At 42.9% G+C, this 13960-nt stretch overlaps 1 protein-coding gene across 1 annotated transcript; it reads left to right on the top strand.

The window, feature by feature from the left end:
• Positions 1 to 1538: 1538 nt before the first annotated feature.
• Positions 1539 to 10379, top strand: GRPEL2 (GrpE like 2, mitochondrial). Its single transcript, XM_017875836.1, has 4 exons — positions 1539 to 1751; positions 4113 to 4266; positions 5483 to 5564; positions 6779 to 10379. Exons 1-4 carry the CDS (start codon positions 1675 to 1677, stop codon positions 7141 to 7143), a joined length of 678 nt encoding a protein of 225 aa, XP_017731325.1. The 5' UTR covers positions 1539 to 1674; the 3' UTR covers positions 7144 to 10379.
• The last annotated feature ends 3581 nt before the right edge of the window (positions 10380 to 13960 follow it).

Genomic DNA, 13960 nt, shown 5'->3' with positions numbered 1-13960 from the left:
AAGTGACTCTTTAAATACGTAAAGCCTTTGTCACATGTTCCCTGTCAATGTAAAATAATTTAAAAGGTCAGAATCTAGTTTAAAGAGAGTTTATTCAAGCACAAAGGGTGAGGATGGCCTGCCTGGGAAGTACAGAATATAAGAATGTGTCTGTCTGATAAAGGATGGAAGTCAGTGTTCCAAAGTGTAGAAGTTTGTGTTCAGTGAGGTTTAACAGAATTTCAACATCTTTCTATGCAAGGCTTAATGCACAGTTACAACGATCTGAGTAGTTAAGGTGGTCCTTTTCCTTCCAGAAAGGTATATTTAACATCACACCCTGCAGATGTAACTGTCATGGGGTCAGTTCAATTCAGGGCACCATCTGGTCTGAGTTAGGTACAGGACAATAAAGGAAGCCATCTATTAGAAACATCAGTGATTGAGAGGGGAGAAATCTGGTTTCTGCTCTGCTACATGGACTCAGACCACGGCCACATTTCTCTCAAAGCTTAAAGTATTTGGGAGGTTCCAACAGCTTTTACATTTTATTTATTTTCATATTCCATTGCAATCAGAATCAGACTAAATTGCATTCAGCAAAAATAATTTTTGAAGCCAGGGGCGGTGGCTCATGCCTGTCATCCCAGCACTTTGGAAGGCTGAGGAAGGCGGATCACCTGAGGACATGAGTTCAAGCCCAGCCTGTCCAACATGGTGAAACCTCGTCTCTACTAAAAATACAAAAATTAGCCGCGCATGGTGGTGGGCGCCTGTAATCCCAGCTACACAGGAGGCTGAGGCAGGAGAATTCCTTGAACCTGGGAGGCGGAAGTTGCAGCGAGCCGAGATTGTGCCACTGCACTCCAGCCTGGGTGATAAGAGACTCCATCTCAAAAAAAAATAATTTTGAACACCTAATTAGGGCACTGCTCAATGGGAATAAATAGACAATATCTCTGCCTTAAAAGAGCTTATATTTTAATGAGAGGAAATGAGAAAATACACACTATTTAAAAAACAAGTCGATAAGAAGGGCATTCGAGAAAAAAGCTGGGAGGAGTGATAGGCAATGGTTCAGGCTGCAATGTTTTAAACCGTTCACGTGATCTAGCCCTACCTAACAACTAGTCCTGTTGCCCTCCCGCCTCTGTATATTTCAGTCCCTTACATGCAATACTCTTCTCTCTTTATTAGGCTTCTGCAGATGTTTCCCTCTGCCTGAACCCTTTCTTCAGCTCAGCTCAAATACCCGCTTCCTCTGGGAAAACTTCCCACACGGCCAGATTTCTATTCCAGGCTTCCGCAACACCTGCCCCTCACCTTTAAACACAGCTCATATTCTGACTTTACATCCCGCTTGTATCTGTTTATCGCTCATAACATCAAGTAAGCTCCATGCGGACACAGCTATGATCCGCTTTGTTTGCCGCCGACCCTGCGCCCAGCACGGAGCCTCTGCAGTTACCACTAGGACCCGGCCTACTCGCGAAACACACTGAGAGCCGGAAGTGTTGCGATAGCTCCGAACGACCGGATGGGGAACTGCGCGGGCCACAGGGCAAACGGAAGTATAGCGCTCCTGTCCGGAAGCCCTGAGAGGGAAACGCCCGCAAAGGCTGGTTTTTAAGCGGGAGCATCTCTTCACTGGCAGCAAGTGCGCGTGCGCTGCCTCCCTCAGCCAAAGTCGGGAACATGGCCGTAAGGTCGCTGTGGGCGGGCCGGCTGCGGGTGCAGCGCCTACTGGCCTTGACTGCCGCGTGGGAGAGCAAGTAAGCACTGCAGGCGGGGGGTCGGTAGCGTGAGGACTCTGCGGGGCTAGCGAGCCAGCCCGGGTGGTTGTGGGCTGGAGAGCGAGAGTTACCGGAAGGTAGTCGAGGGGACCAAGCCCCTCGGCCTCTACGACCATGCACTCACGGCCCCATTTTACAGACCGGGAAACTGAGGCCCCCAGCCGCACCTCTTTCTTAGGCCGAGGAAGGTGGGGAGATCCGAGGTCATGTATGGCCTGGAAGGTGAGAAGAAGTCTCTTAAGCCCCCAAGGGAGGGCTGTACCTCTCTCCCGTCCTCTTCTCCCAGCCTGTGGTACCCGTGAGTAGATTTGGGTTCTCTCCCCTCACTCCGCGTGACCTTAGGCCAGTCCTTTCTCCGTTATCCGGGCACCGTTGTACCTGTCAGTAAAAGGAGGCCGCTGAACTTGGTTTCTCCAAACGGCCATTGCATCAGCCTTCGGGAGACAAGTTCCATTTGTTGCCTTTATTCATCGGCAGCTTTTATTGGTCGCTTACGAGGCCGACTGCAGATTTATGGGTGGTTCTTTTTATTATTCCCTGTTTGGTAATTGAGGAGACTGAGGTTTAGAAAAGTTGAATAACTTTTCCAAACTTAAATATTTGGGAAGTGGTGAAACCCGGGCTGGAAACCAGGGCGTTAGAATCGGCGCGCTTATTTAATGAGCGATGTTAATTAATTTTCTCAGAGAGTATTGCCTCTACACTGTTTCTTCCTGGGAAAGAGAATAAAAATGGTTGAGTACGAGGTAGGGTTGGACCTCTGAATAGTAAAGTAAGCTACGGGAGAATCTGGTAAATGTGCTTAACTATATATGTCACCGTTTTTATCTTAACACACCTGACCCAACATCCTACCCTAGCACCTAAGTAAGAGGTTGCATTCAGGGTTTCGGGACTTGGTTTTGTTTACCGTTCTTAAGTCTTTTTGGCAGCTTGTTGGTGATGTAAGGAAATGACCAGAAGAAAAATGGTTCCTTCTGATAAGCTGTCTCCCTACTCCAATTCTGAAGCAGCAGGAACTGAGATTGGCCACAACTCCCCACCCCTATTTCTTGGTCTAAGCTTTGGCCATTTTCCCTTTGAACTGGCCCTGAGAATATTTTGACCTGCTTGTTCAAGTGGATAAATGTGGTTTTTTAGGGAGAAGGAGGTGTTTCCCCGTATGTAATTATCCCCAGATCTACAGTGACCATATTTTCTGACCCCAGAATGTGGAACTGTCTGTAAAATCACACACCAGATTATAATAATTGAATTTAAGATCAGCTTGGAAAGTCAAGGAGATACAAGTCCTCTTGCCTACACCTTTAAATTTGCTCTGCCCAGGATGCTCTTCCCTTTTTTAAAGCTGACTCTTTTACCCTCTTTAAGCCTTTGCTCAGCCATCTCCTCAAGGACCACTCTATAATATGTGCCAGTCCATATAAATTGTTTTAAAGAACTCTTGTACTCACAGATTGATTTTCAGGATAATTTAACTTAAAGTCAAATTACGAAGATCCAGGAGGTGCAATGGAAACTTCCTTGAACTGGCAGTCAGGACTTCCACAGTCCAAGATTTGCTGTAAACTAGCCTCTAGTCTGAATCTCTTCCTGTGTAAACTGAACTAAATGTCAAAAGTTTAGTTGTACAAAATTCTAGATTGCATAACTAGTTGAATGCAAAGATCTATTTTCACCTGTGTCTATAGTTCACTGGCAGTAACATATAGTATTGTAAGTATTTCATTGACTTGATCTTATATATAGGTGGGAATTCCTTTCTCAGCACAGGTTCTCCTAAAAGCCTTACAGCTTGTGGTGAGGAAGGCTTAGAATTCTAAGCCTAACTCCAGTTTAATAAGGTCCCTTTACTGGACTAAATTTCCCCCATCTGTAAGATGGAAGGTTGAACCAGAACTGTATGACTTGTTGAATGCACACTTCTGATAATGTTCTTCTGGTTCTGGTTATTAGCATTTGGTTTCCTTATGCTGACTTTTGTATACCCAGTTCTGGCTATTTCTGCTGCCTGGTGCTTAGTGTTCTAACCCAGCAGAATACCAGCTATGTGATCTTGAGTAGGCCATTATGCCTTAAGCCTCTCAGCATCAGTTTTCTCATCTGTAAAATAGGGATAATGATAGGACTTATCCACATATTGTTGTGAGAGGAAAAGATGACTCAAGTAAAACAGTGTCTGGTACATGGTAAGGACTTCGTAAGTGTTCATTTGTTACTATAACTGAAAACACTTTCTCCAGAGATTCAATCTGGGAAGATCTCTGGTCTCTAAACTTGGTTGTAATTTTGGCTTATGATGGCATTTCTTCATTATGCACCACCTCCTTCCTGTTACAGGGGATGGCCACTTCCATTCAGCACTGCCACCCAAAGAACTGCTGGTGAGGACTGCCGTTCTGAGGACCCTCCTGATGAGCTTGGGCCCTCTCTTGCTGAACGAGCCTTAAGGGTAAAAGCTATTAAACTGGAGAAAGAAGTACAGGATTTAACAGTGAGTCGATTTTATATTTGTTCTTCATATTGTCTCTCTAATTTAAATGTCCACATAAAGTTTTCATGTCAATTTTAAAATGAAGTTTTCCCTAATTGGCTCTTTATCTGCTACCCCTCATCCCTCCTCCACTCCTTGCTAGGTATACTGGGCAGAAAAAAACTGTAGTAGTTCAAAAACACCACTGGCTAAAGATAGTCATCTCTTTTCAGCTTCCTGTTATGTCACAGCGCTTAGATATCTGATGTTTTGGCAGATTAAAGGAGGTGTACAGTGCCTGGAATATAGTAGACAATAAGTATATGTTGAATGAGTGAGGTCACTGACCATTGTTCTTTGCTGATGAGACCACGTCTGGCATACTGGACCCAGTCCTGGGCTGATAGACACACTTAGAGGGAGATAGATAAACCAGAGGAATTCCAAAGCAAAACCACCTAGATAGAATGGTAAGGAGGCTGGAAAGCATACCTTAAGACAGCAGTTAAAAGAACCAAGAATTGCATTAAGAATGAGAGAGAAAAAGACTAAAGAGGGTGAAATAACTGCCTCCAAATAGATGACATACTTTTTTTTTTTTTTAATGAGACGTAGTTTCGCTCTTCTTGCCCAGGCTGGAGTACAATGGCGCAATCTTGGCTCACTGCAACCTCCGCCTCCCAGGTTCAAATGCTGCTTCTGCCTCAGCCTCCCAAATATCTGGAATTACAGGCGCCTGCCATCATACCAGGCTAATTTTTGTATTTTTAGTAGAGACAGGGTTTCACCATGTTGGCCAGGCTGGTCTCAAACTCTTGACCTCAGGTGATTCGCCCATCTCGGCCTCCCAAAGTGCTGGGATTACAGGCATGAGCCCTGCCTAGATGACATACTTTTAAAACTTATTATCAGTTATCCTTAAGTTCAAGTCAATGAAAGGAAGTTGGAGGTTGGTAGTGTTGGCTGAATGTGAAAAGACAGCTTTTCTCAAGATAATGAACTTAAAACCATTAGGAGTTTGAACTACCAGGCTAAAGGACTACCTAGCAGTGCTGCTAACGAGTGGGTTTCTGCTTTGACTGGGGATTTGGAGTAGCTGATCTAAAATTTCTATAACTCCTAGTTTGTTTTATAAAAGCCTATCAGAAGGGTGAAATTTGTAAAGTAAGCAAAAACATTCTCTTCCACCAATAAGCATTTGTTTTCTCATCCTTTTGATTTTGCTTTTGATGTTCAGTTGAGATACCAGAGAGCTGTAGCTGATTGTGAAAACATAAGGAGGCGAACCCAGAGATGTGTGGAAGACGCCAAGATATTTGGTGAGAGATTTATTTACAATAAAAATGTCTTTGGCTGTGTACAGTGGCTTATGCCTGTAATCCCAGCACTTTGACAGTCTGAGGCTGTTAGATCACATGAGATCAGGATTCGAGACCAGTGCAGCCAACATGACAACACCTTGTCTCTACTGAAAATATAAACATTAGCTGGGCATGGTGGTGGTCGCCTGTAATCCCAGCTACTCTGGAGGCTGAGGCATGAGAATCCCTTGAACCCAGGAGGCAGAGGTTGCAGTAAGCCAGGATCATGCCCCTATGCTCCAGGCTGGTCAACAGAGTGAGACTCAGTCTCAAAAAAAAAAAAAAGTCCTTGATTTCAAGGTAGCTACCTGTTTTGACACAGAACCTTAAGTCTGTCCCTGGATTGAAGTCAGATTAACAAAGTCCTTGCCTCTCACCAGCCCCCACTGGAGCTTTGGTATTATGTCATAGACCTCTCTAATGAAGACATTTCTTGTCTTCATTTCCATAAGAAAAATCAAGTTTAGAATTGAGAGGAATGGGATTTCTCAACAACTGAATTTACTTTTGTCTTATAACAGTTCATATGACTCTTTTTAAAAATCAGACAAGTTTTGTGGTCCATCTCCAGCAACTTCGTAGCCAACTTACCTCATCTATGGCTGTGTCTTAACTTTCGCGTTCCTATTTAGCCAGTCCTCAAGAATAAACCATTCATGACAACCCTTAGCATAGTGTTGACTTTCTTTTTTTATTGTTATTGCCCTTCTCATGAAATATTAATGTCTTGTTCCTGTTGAGAATGTATGCCTTAGCACAACTGGGACAGGCAGGAATTTTCAAAATGTACATAATACAAGCAAATAGCAACAAAATTTCATGATACATAAATATATATATATATATTATATATATTCATGATACATAAATATAAAAGTAGTTGTTTTTAAAGGACAGGCTTAAGCCTGTTGTATATAGTCTTACCTAGTTCTTGGGTTCTGTCTTTTTCATTTCCTAGTCAGGTTCCTAGTCATATATGCCTTCTGAGAGACACTGACTTGTCAGTTGGGTTGGGGTGGTAATCAGTGATGATCTCTGAGTCCTGTGTGGCAGCCTTTCCACTTGCTGGACTACTCGGCATACTAGCCATCTATTTAGGCCTTACCCAAACTCTATGCCCAAGGGCAGAGTGATTTCCTCACAAACAATAAAAATATCTGGCTTCTCTGCAGGAATCCAGAGTTTCTGCAAGGACTTGGTGGAGGTAGCTGACATTTTGGAGAAGACTACAGAGTGCATTTCTGAAGAATCAGAGCCTGAGAACCAAAAGCTCACGCTGGAGAAGGTCTTCCGAGGGCTGTTGCTTTTAGAAGCAAAGCTGAAAAGTGTGTTTGCCAAGCATGGCCTGGAGAAACTGACACCCATTGGTGATAAATATGACCCCCATGAGCATGAACTCATCTGTCATGTGCCAGCTGGTGTTGGGGTGCAGCCTGGCACTGTGGCATTAGTAAGACAAGATGGCTACAAACTTCATGGCCGCACCATTAGGCTTGCCCGAGTGGAAGTGGCAGTGGAGTCTCAGAGAAGACTGTGAAGAGGCCATCAGGAACTGGATGTTCTCCCAGAGCGCAATCACCTATGTTTCTTTTATTTATTAAACTAGGTTTGTATTGTACATGAGGTACTTCATGTGATATATTTTGGATTTAGTCATATTGGCTTTATTTCTAAGATATTCTATTGATTTAATGTGACCTGTTTGGTCTCATCAGAAGTCTTACCATTGGGCATTTGAACAGTGTGACAAGTGTTCCGATGGCCTTTATCAAAACATGTTTAGGAAAATTGGTACTGCGATAAATTTGAATCCAAAATCCTTTTAACTAGGTGTTTTCAACTACGTGTTTCTTCCTAGCGGTCCCTATAATAGGAATTGTATAGTATTGTGTATTTTGTGGAAAAAGGAGATGGTGGGGATTGGTTCAACATTTGGGTACGTAGAAGATAAAGCTTCATGGTTGTATAAATTTAGATCATTTGGATTGATTTTTATACACATAGATTTTCAGGACTTTACCTTTTGTTTTGTTTTTTCCTTTTAGCCATCTTTTGTTCTTGTAATCCCAGCTAGATAGGCTTTATGCTCACATCATTGTCCCATACCCCACCCCTTTCTCATCCCCATTTGCAGGGGCTAAAGGTCTAGGTGAGACTTGGAAGGCAAGGAACATTGAAATTTGAGATACCCAGGACCCTTTCAAGCAAGAATGGCCAAAAAGCCTTGTGCTCTGTTTGCTCTGAGTTATCTTCAAATTATTTTCAGCCTCCCTGTCATATAATCATTTCAGGCAAATTGAGGCAGCACTAACAGCTAATGACCCAGATGGCTCTATTTGGGTAATTTACCTACAACTTAACTCCACCAGCCCTTATTCCTCTTCCCCTTTGTCAGTTTTGCCTTATAATCCTTTACTAAATGATGGGAGGTGGTGATCAGTACAAAAGTGTTAGGTTCCCATGATTTCTCATTTCATTTATTAATAGTTACGCTGAATTTTTTTTTTTTTAAGTTTCCTTCGGCTCTGTTTATGTTATTTTTTGTGATAACAACACTTAACATAAGTATTCTCTCCTCTTAGCAATTTTTTTTTTTTTCCTGTGTTGCCCAGGCTGACCTCCAACTCCTGGGCCCAAGCAATGCTGCCTCAGCCTGCCAAGTAGCTAGGACTACAGGCATTCACCACTGCGCCCGCAAAGTTTTTTTTTTTTTTTTTTTTAAAGTTGGTACTCACAAATCACTACCTCTGTTATACTGACAAGCTTTATTTCCTATTCTTTGTATCTGTTAAGTCACATTTGTGTAAACATTGAGCTCACCTTTTATATATTAACCTCCTAGAATTAATGAGCCTATGTGGTTTTTTTTCAGTCTTATAGCTGGTGTTCTGTAAAAGAGTTGTCCAATAAATGACTTAATGAATGATACATCAGTCAGATTTTAGGAAGGCAGTCAATTATGGATATTGTAATGTTGGAAGAAGCCTTAATGATCAAATCTCACTCTTTCTGCTTCTGAAGTATGAAAATCTAGTCATTTTAGGACTGGACACAAGGAAAATAATCTCTGTTGACTAAATTGCAGTAAGAATATGAATAAAGAACAACTAGATATTAATGTCAATTATTTAAGATTAATGGGCATGCAATTAAGTCTCCAGCAGACAATCAGATATTGTTGGATGTCTAGATTATATAGGTTTAGATTGAAGTTATTACTCATAAAATAAATCCATTTTCCACTGGAACTCTATGGCATTCAGTGGAGTGGTGAAAAGTTATCCTCTTATACATTATAGATAATTCTAAGATAGCACACAAATGTATCAGTAAAGCCATCTCCTTGTGGGCCCTACCATCTTCATCAGATTTAGACCCTTAAAAAACAAATATGCACTTTTAAAATGCAATCAAAAGACTGGTGGATAAGCTTTTAAAACCAGAACATCTTTTGGCATTCTGCTAAGTGTATATTGTAAATTTAATGAACAATCAAGGTTCACAATAGGAAGTTGTCTTTTTTTACCTTCCTTTCTATGAGATTGACACATGGTGACAATAAGAAAATGAGCTGATTGTAATTACTCTGTGTTTTTTATTGCTAGCTATCATTACCATTAACATTAATTACAATTAACAACCATTTTAGGTATGGAATGTTATGATTACCTAAAGAGATGTCTGTACCTAACGAGCTCAAGTGATCCTCCCACCTCAGCCTACCAGGTAGCCAGGACTACAGGCAAGTGCACCACCACGCCTGGCTAGTTTTGTTTTTTTTGTTTTTTTTTTTTTTGGTTTTTTGTTTGTTTTTTACAGATGGGATCTCACGATATTGCCCAGGCTAGAAGAATTTTCTAATACTCTAATACCTCCCATTTTGGCAAGTAAATTGAGAATAATTTTAGATTCTTTTATTATTCAGTAGTTTTGCAGACTTAAAAGTATAAATTTAGAATTAGAAGATGAAGCCATAATAGTAAGAATCTCAAGTTGAAGGGCTTTGGGGAGCCTAAGCAGCATATTAGAGCATAGGCTTGAACTTAAATCCCAGCTCAGTCCCCTGCGTGACTTCAAGCACCAGTCATTTCACCCTTCTGAGCCTGTTTCTTTATTTGTAAAATGATGATAATAATTCTTTCACAGCGTTGTGAAGATGAAGTGAAATGTGTTAAATGCCTACTACAGTAGGCTCTCAGATATTTATTTTATTTTTTTATTATGTACATTGTTTTCCTGCCTTTTATGGCTGTCTAAACTTTAGGGAAAAGGGAAGACTGGTTAATGATGAGTAGAAAAAACTTGTAAGCTAATCATTCACTGATTTATTTTCCTTCCATTTTCTGGTTTTTTAAAATTAGCCACAGCACAAGAAACCCACATTTTTAGATGGAAAGAGCAAGAAAATTGTGTCAGTGCTTTTAGTTATTTTCATCTTAATGGTATAGTGAAAAGACATTGGCTTGCAGATGATGCTAAGGAAGCTTTGGCTCACTCTCACTTGAAGAGGGGATCTTGATGTTTTAGTACTTGTACTGTACAAATGTTTTACTGACTTTTCTTACTGCTATAAAGGAATCAGGCAGTTGGGTATTGATACATTATTTGGTGCTCTCATTCATGGCAAAGGATTTGATAAATAATTTCTTAAAACACTAAAGCAAAATCAAATGAGCAAAACTAAGGATAAAATGTAATATTCATCAGAACAAGGATCACTGAGAAAAAATATTCAGAAACAACTTTAATAAAACCTGAATTGAAATAACTGCAGTTCAGGTGTTTAGAGTCTTTGTCTGCCTATTGATGCTGTACACGGAACGTTATGGTCACTTCATGACTGCTCACCTGCCTCACTGATACTCTGGAGAGGTACCTTGAGATCTCACAGCAGCACAGCCAAGTGGTTGCAGTGTGGGCTTTCCCCACCCTGCCTTCGTGTTGAAGTCTTGTCTGTTTTATTCCTCTTTGACTTGCCTCTTTCTGATTCCTATGTATTTCTTAGATCTGGATTCTTATTTCTGCCTTTTTTTGTTTTTGTTTTTAAGATGGAGTTTCGCTCTTGTTGCCCAGGCTGGAGGGCAATGGCGCAATCTTGGCTCAGTGCAACCTCCGCCTCCCAGGTTCAAGCGATTCTCCTGCCTCAGCCTCCCCAGTAGCTGGGATTACAGGCACCTGCTATCACACCCGGCTAATGTTTTGTATTTTTAGTAGAGACAGGATTTCACCACACTGGCCAGGCTGGTCTCGAACTCCTGACCTCAGAAGATCCACCTGCCTCGGCTTCTCAAAGTGCTGGGATCACAGGCGTGAGCCACCATGCCCAGCCCTATTTCTGCCTTTTTTTCTGGCATTGACTTGTTTTCTTGGGTTCGCCTTTTGGTTCTAGGTGTCTTATTTCCTTTGACTACTGCACTTGTACTGCTGGATTACTGACTATTCTCCTAATCAGATTATAGACACTTGGCCTTGTTCTGACCTTCAGCTTCCCCATGTCCTTCCCACCTGTGACTGCCTGGCCTTGTCTTTACCTCTGCTTCTCAGCTAGCTTCCATATACCTAGACTCATGGCTGAATGGCCCTCTGTTGGGCCAGCCTTCCCTGGGATTTGGTCTTGTGTTTTCATTATCTTTCCAATCCTGTCTATACACTGTAGCTCCATAAACCATTTGTCCCATATTCCCAGTGCTAGTCAATGAGTATATTCTTATTCCTCTCCACTCAGATGTTGTCCATGCTCTCAAGTTTACTGTGGTTTTAAAACATGGCTCCAGAATTTCTTGACACCTTTATTGAGGAGGGCCCATGTCCATTCTTGAGTCTCCTTGGAGCTTTGTGATTGCTTGACCAATAGAATACAGTGGAAGTGACACTGCTATTTTCTGGACCCAAATCCTAAAAAACTGGTATCCCCACTTCCTGTCTTGAGATGCTCACCCTTGGAACCTTTTAACCATCATGCCAAGAGCAAGCTGAAGTAGCCTGTGGAATGGAACTGAGGGCCCTGGTTGAGCTTTCAGCTGAGCCAGCACTGTCTTGCCAGCCAGTGAGCTATCTTGAAGATGGATCCTCTCCCACACCCAGTGGAGCAGCCCCAAATGATACCACATGGAACAGATGAGCTGATCTCACTGAGTCCTGCCTAAGGTGCAGTGTGAGCAAAATAGATGACTCTTACTTTAAGCCACTAAATTTTTTAATGGTTTGTTACACAACAGCAGATAAAATGATACAGTCACCCCACTGCATTCCCAGCCTGGCACCTCTGTGCCACAAGAATTATGCCTACTTACTTTTCCCCTTATCAGCTCTTTCGAACCTCTCTTACAACGTTGATGAGCACACACACTGTCAATGGGCTGGTAGGGTTGGAGGGGCTTCCTAACAGAAGAAAACAGCTCTAGATTTAAGAATTACAAAGGACCCTAAAATTACAAGCAAAGTATAGACAAGAAGATGAACTTGAACACTAACATGATTTACCCTACAAAAAAATGACAAGAATCAGAGTAAGTTCATAAGAGAACTTGGCACACAGTGGTCAATGAGTGCTTGTTTTAAAAACTGTTTAAGGGAGTGTCTTGAATCTTTGGAAATGAACTTAAAAGGTGTTGCATCCTGATACAAACATTGCCAACAAAAAAGTTTAAGATTATGACAAATGCATGTTCATTCATCTACCAGTTTACTAGTAGTAATCCAGTTTGGCCCAAGTCAGTTAAGTTGCAGTGCTGACTTAGAACCCCAGCTATAAGCTCTTTCACCATTCTCTGAATCCCTTCAATTTTGTTTGTTTTTGTTTTTGTTTGAGTCGGAGTCTCGCTCTGTCGCCTAAGCTGGAGTGCATTGGTGGGATCTCGGCTCACTGCAACATCCACCTCCCAGGTTCAAGCGATTCTTCTGCCCTGGCCTCCCGAGTAGCTGGGATTACAGGCGCACACCACCAAGGCCAGCTAATTTTTGCATTTTATTAGAGATGAGGTTTCACCATGATGGCCAGGCTGGTCTTGAACTCCTGAACTCCAGTGATCCGCCCACCTCGGCCTCCCAAAGTGCTGGGATTACAGGCATGACCCACTGTGCCCGGCCCAGTTTCTTATTTTAGCCATAATCTCACTGAGTAAATACGGATTTCATTTATTTTTATATATGTATTTATTTTTAGAGACGGGGACTCTGTCACTCAGGCTGGAGTGCAGTGGCACAATCATCACACACTAACCTCAAACTCCTGGTCTCAAGCCTCCCACCTCTGCCTCCTGAACAGCTAGGACTACAGGTGTGTACCACCACTCCTGGCTAATTTTTTTTTTTCTTTTCTTTTTTTTTCTTTTTTAAGAGACGGGGTCTCGGAGTCTCACTTTGTAGGCCGGGTCTCAAACTTCTGGCCTAAGCGATCCTCCCGCCTGACCTTCCAAAATGCTGGGATTACAGGCTTGAGCCACCCCTAGCCTTCGGATTTTATTTATTCTGAAACTCGTCCCTAACTTTATTTTCTGTCAGAGGAAATCTGTTTTTCACAGCGTGATAAACTAGCAAGTCTGAGCTGCTGCTCCTGTCTTCTTAGAGGATGAAAATGGGAGTTCATCCCTCCTTTTCTCCTTTCTGAAAAGAGAGTAGATGAAACCCTTCCCCGCCTTCTGGTTTTTAGGAAACAAAGAGATATTAACTATATATAAACTGCAAACAAATAACAGCTGGGGAGGACAGTATCGAAAGCATAGGGCTTGTGTCAGCATATGAATAGGGTAGCGTCTTACCACCCTGGCCGCATGCTTGTTCAGCAATTTCCAGCACTTGGAAACACTGCAAACGGCTTCATATCCTCTATCTCATAAGATGGTTACAACCAGCTAGAAAGGTGGAGCAGGACTCTTCGTCTGTGTTATAAAAGAGGAAACAATGAGACACGGAGAAGACACAGAGCTAATAATGCAGAGGCTGGACATAACCGAGGTCTTCAAAGCTTCAGTTTTGTCTCTTTCATCCCTCTCCGGCAGCTGGGCCCTGGTCCTGATGCTGAGGACCCGAGGCGCGCACACCTGCGCCGGGCAAGAATGAACCAGCCAATAAGGAACCCGCATGCAGGGGGTTGAACGAGGAAGCTGCCAATGAGAGAGCCTATCCCGAGAGAGATGGAGCTAATGAGGGCTTCGTGCTGGAGAGGGACGGCGGCTCGGCCAATGTGGGGCTGGGTCTGGCGCGGCAGGAAGGCGGGACTGCCAGTGGGGCGCCGGGGCGGGGCGGAGAGGCGAGCGCCAACCCGCGAGCGCCCGAACCCAGCGTGCTGCCAGCTCGCCGCCCGCCATGGCCCGCGCAGCACAGCTGCTCGCCGCGCTGACCGCGCTCCTCGC

Source organism: Rhinopithecus bieti, unplaced genomic scaffold, assembly GCF_001698545.2.
Source record: "Rhinopithecus bieti isolate Rb0 unplaced genomic scaffold, ASM169854v2 scaffold_7673, whole genome shotgun sequence".
Lineage (NCBI taxonomy): Eukaryota > Metazoa > Chordata > Mammalia > Primates > Cercopithecidae > Rhinopithecus > Rhinopithecus bieti.
Note: the sequence above shows the minus strand (reverse complement) of the source record. Positions and strands in the feature narration are given on the sequence as shown.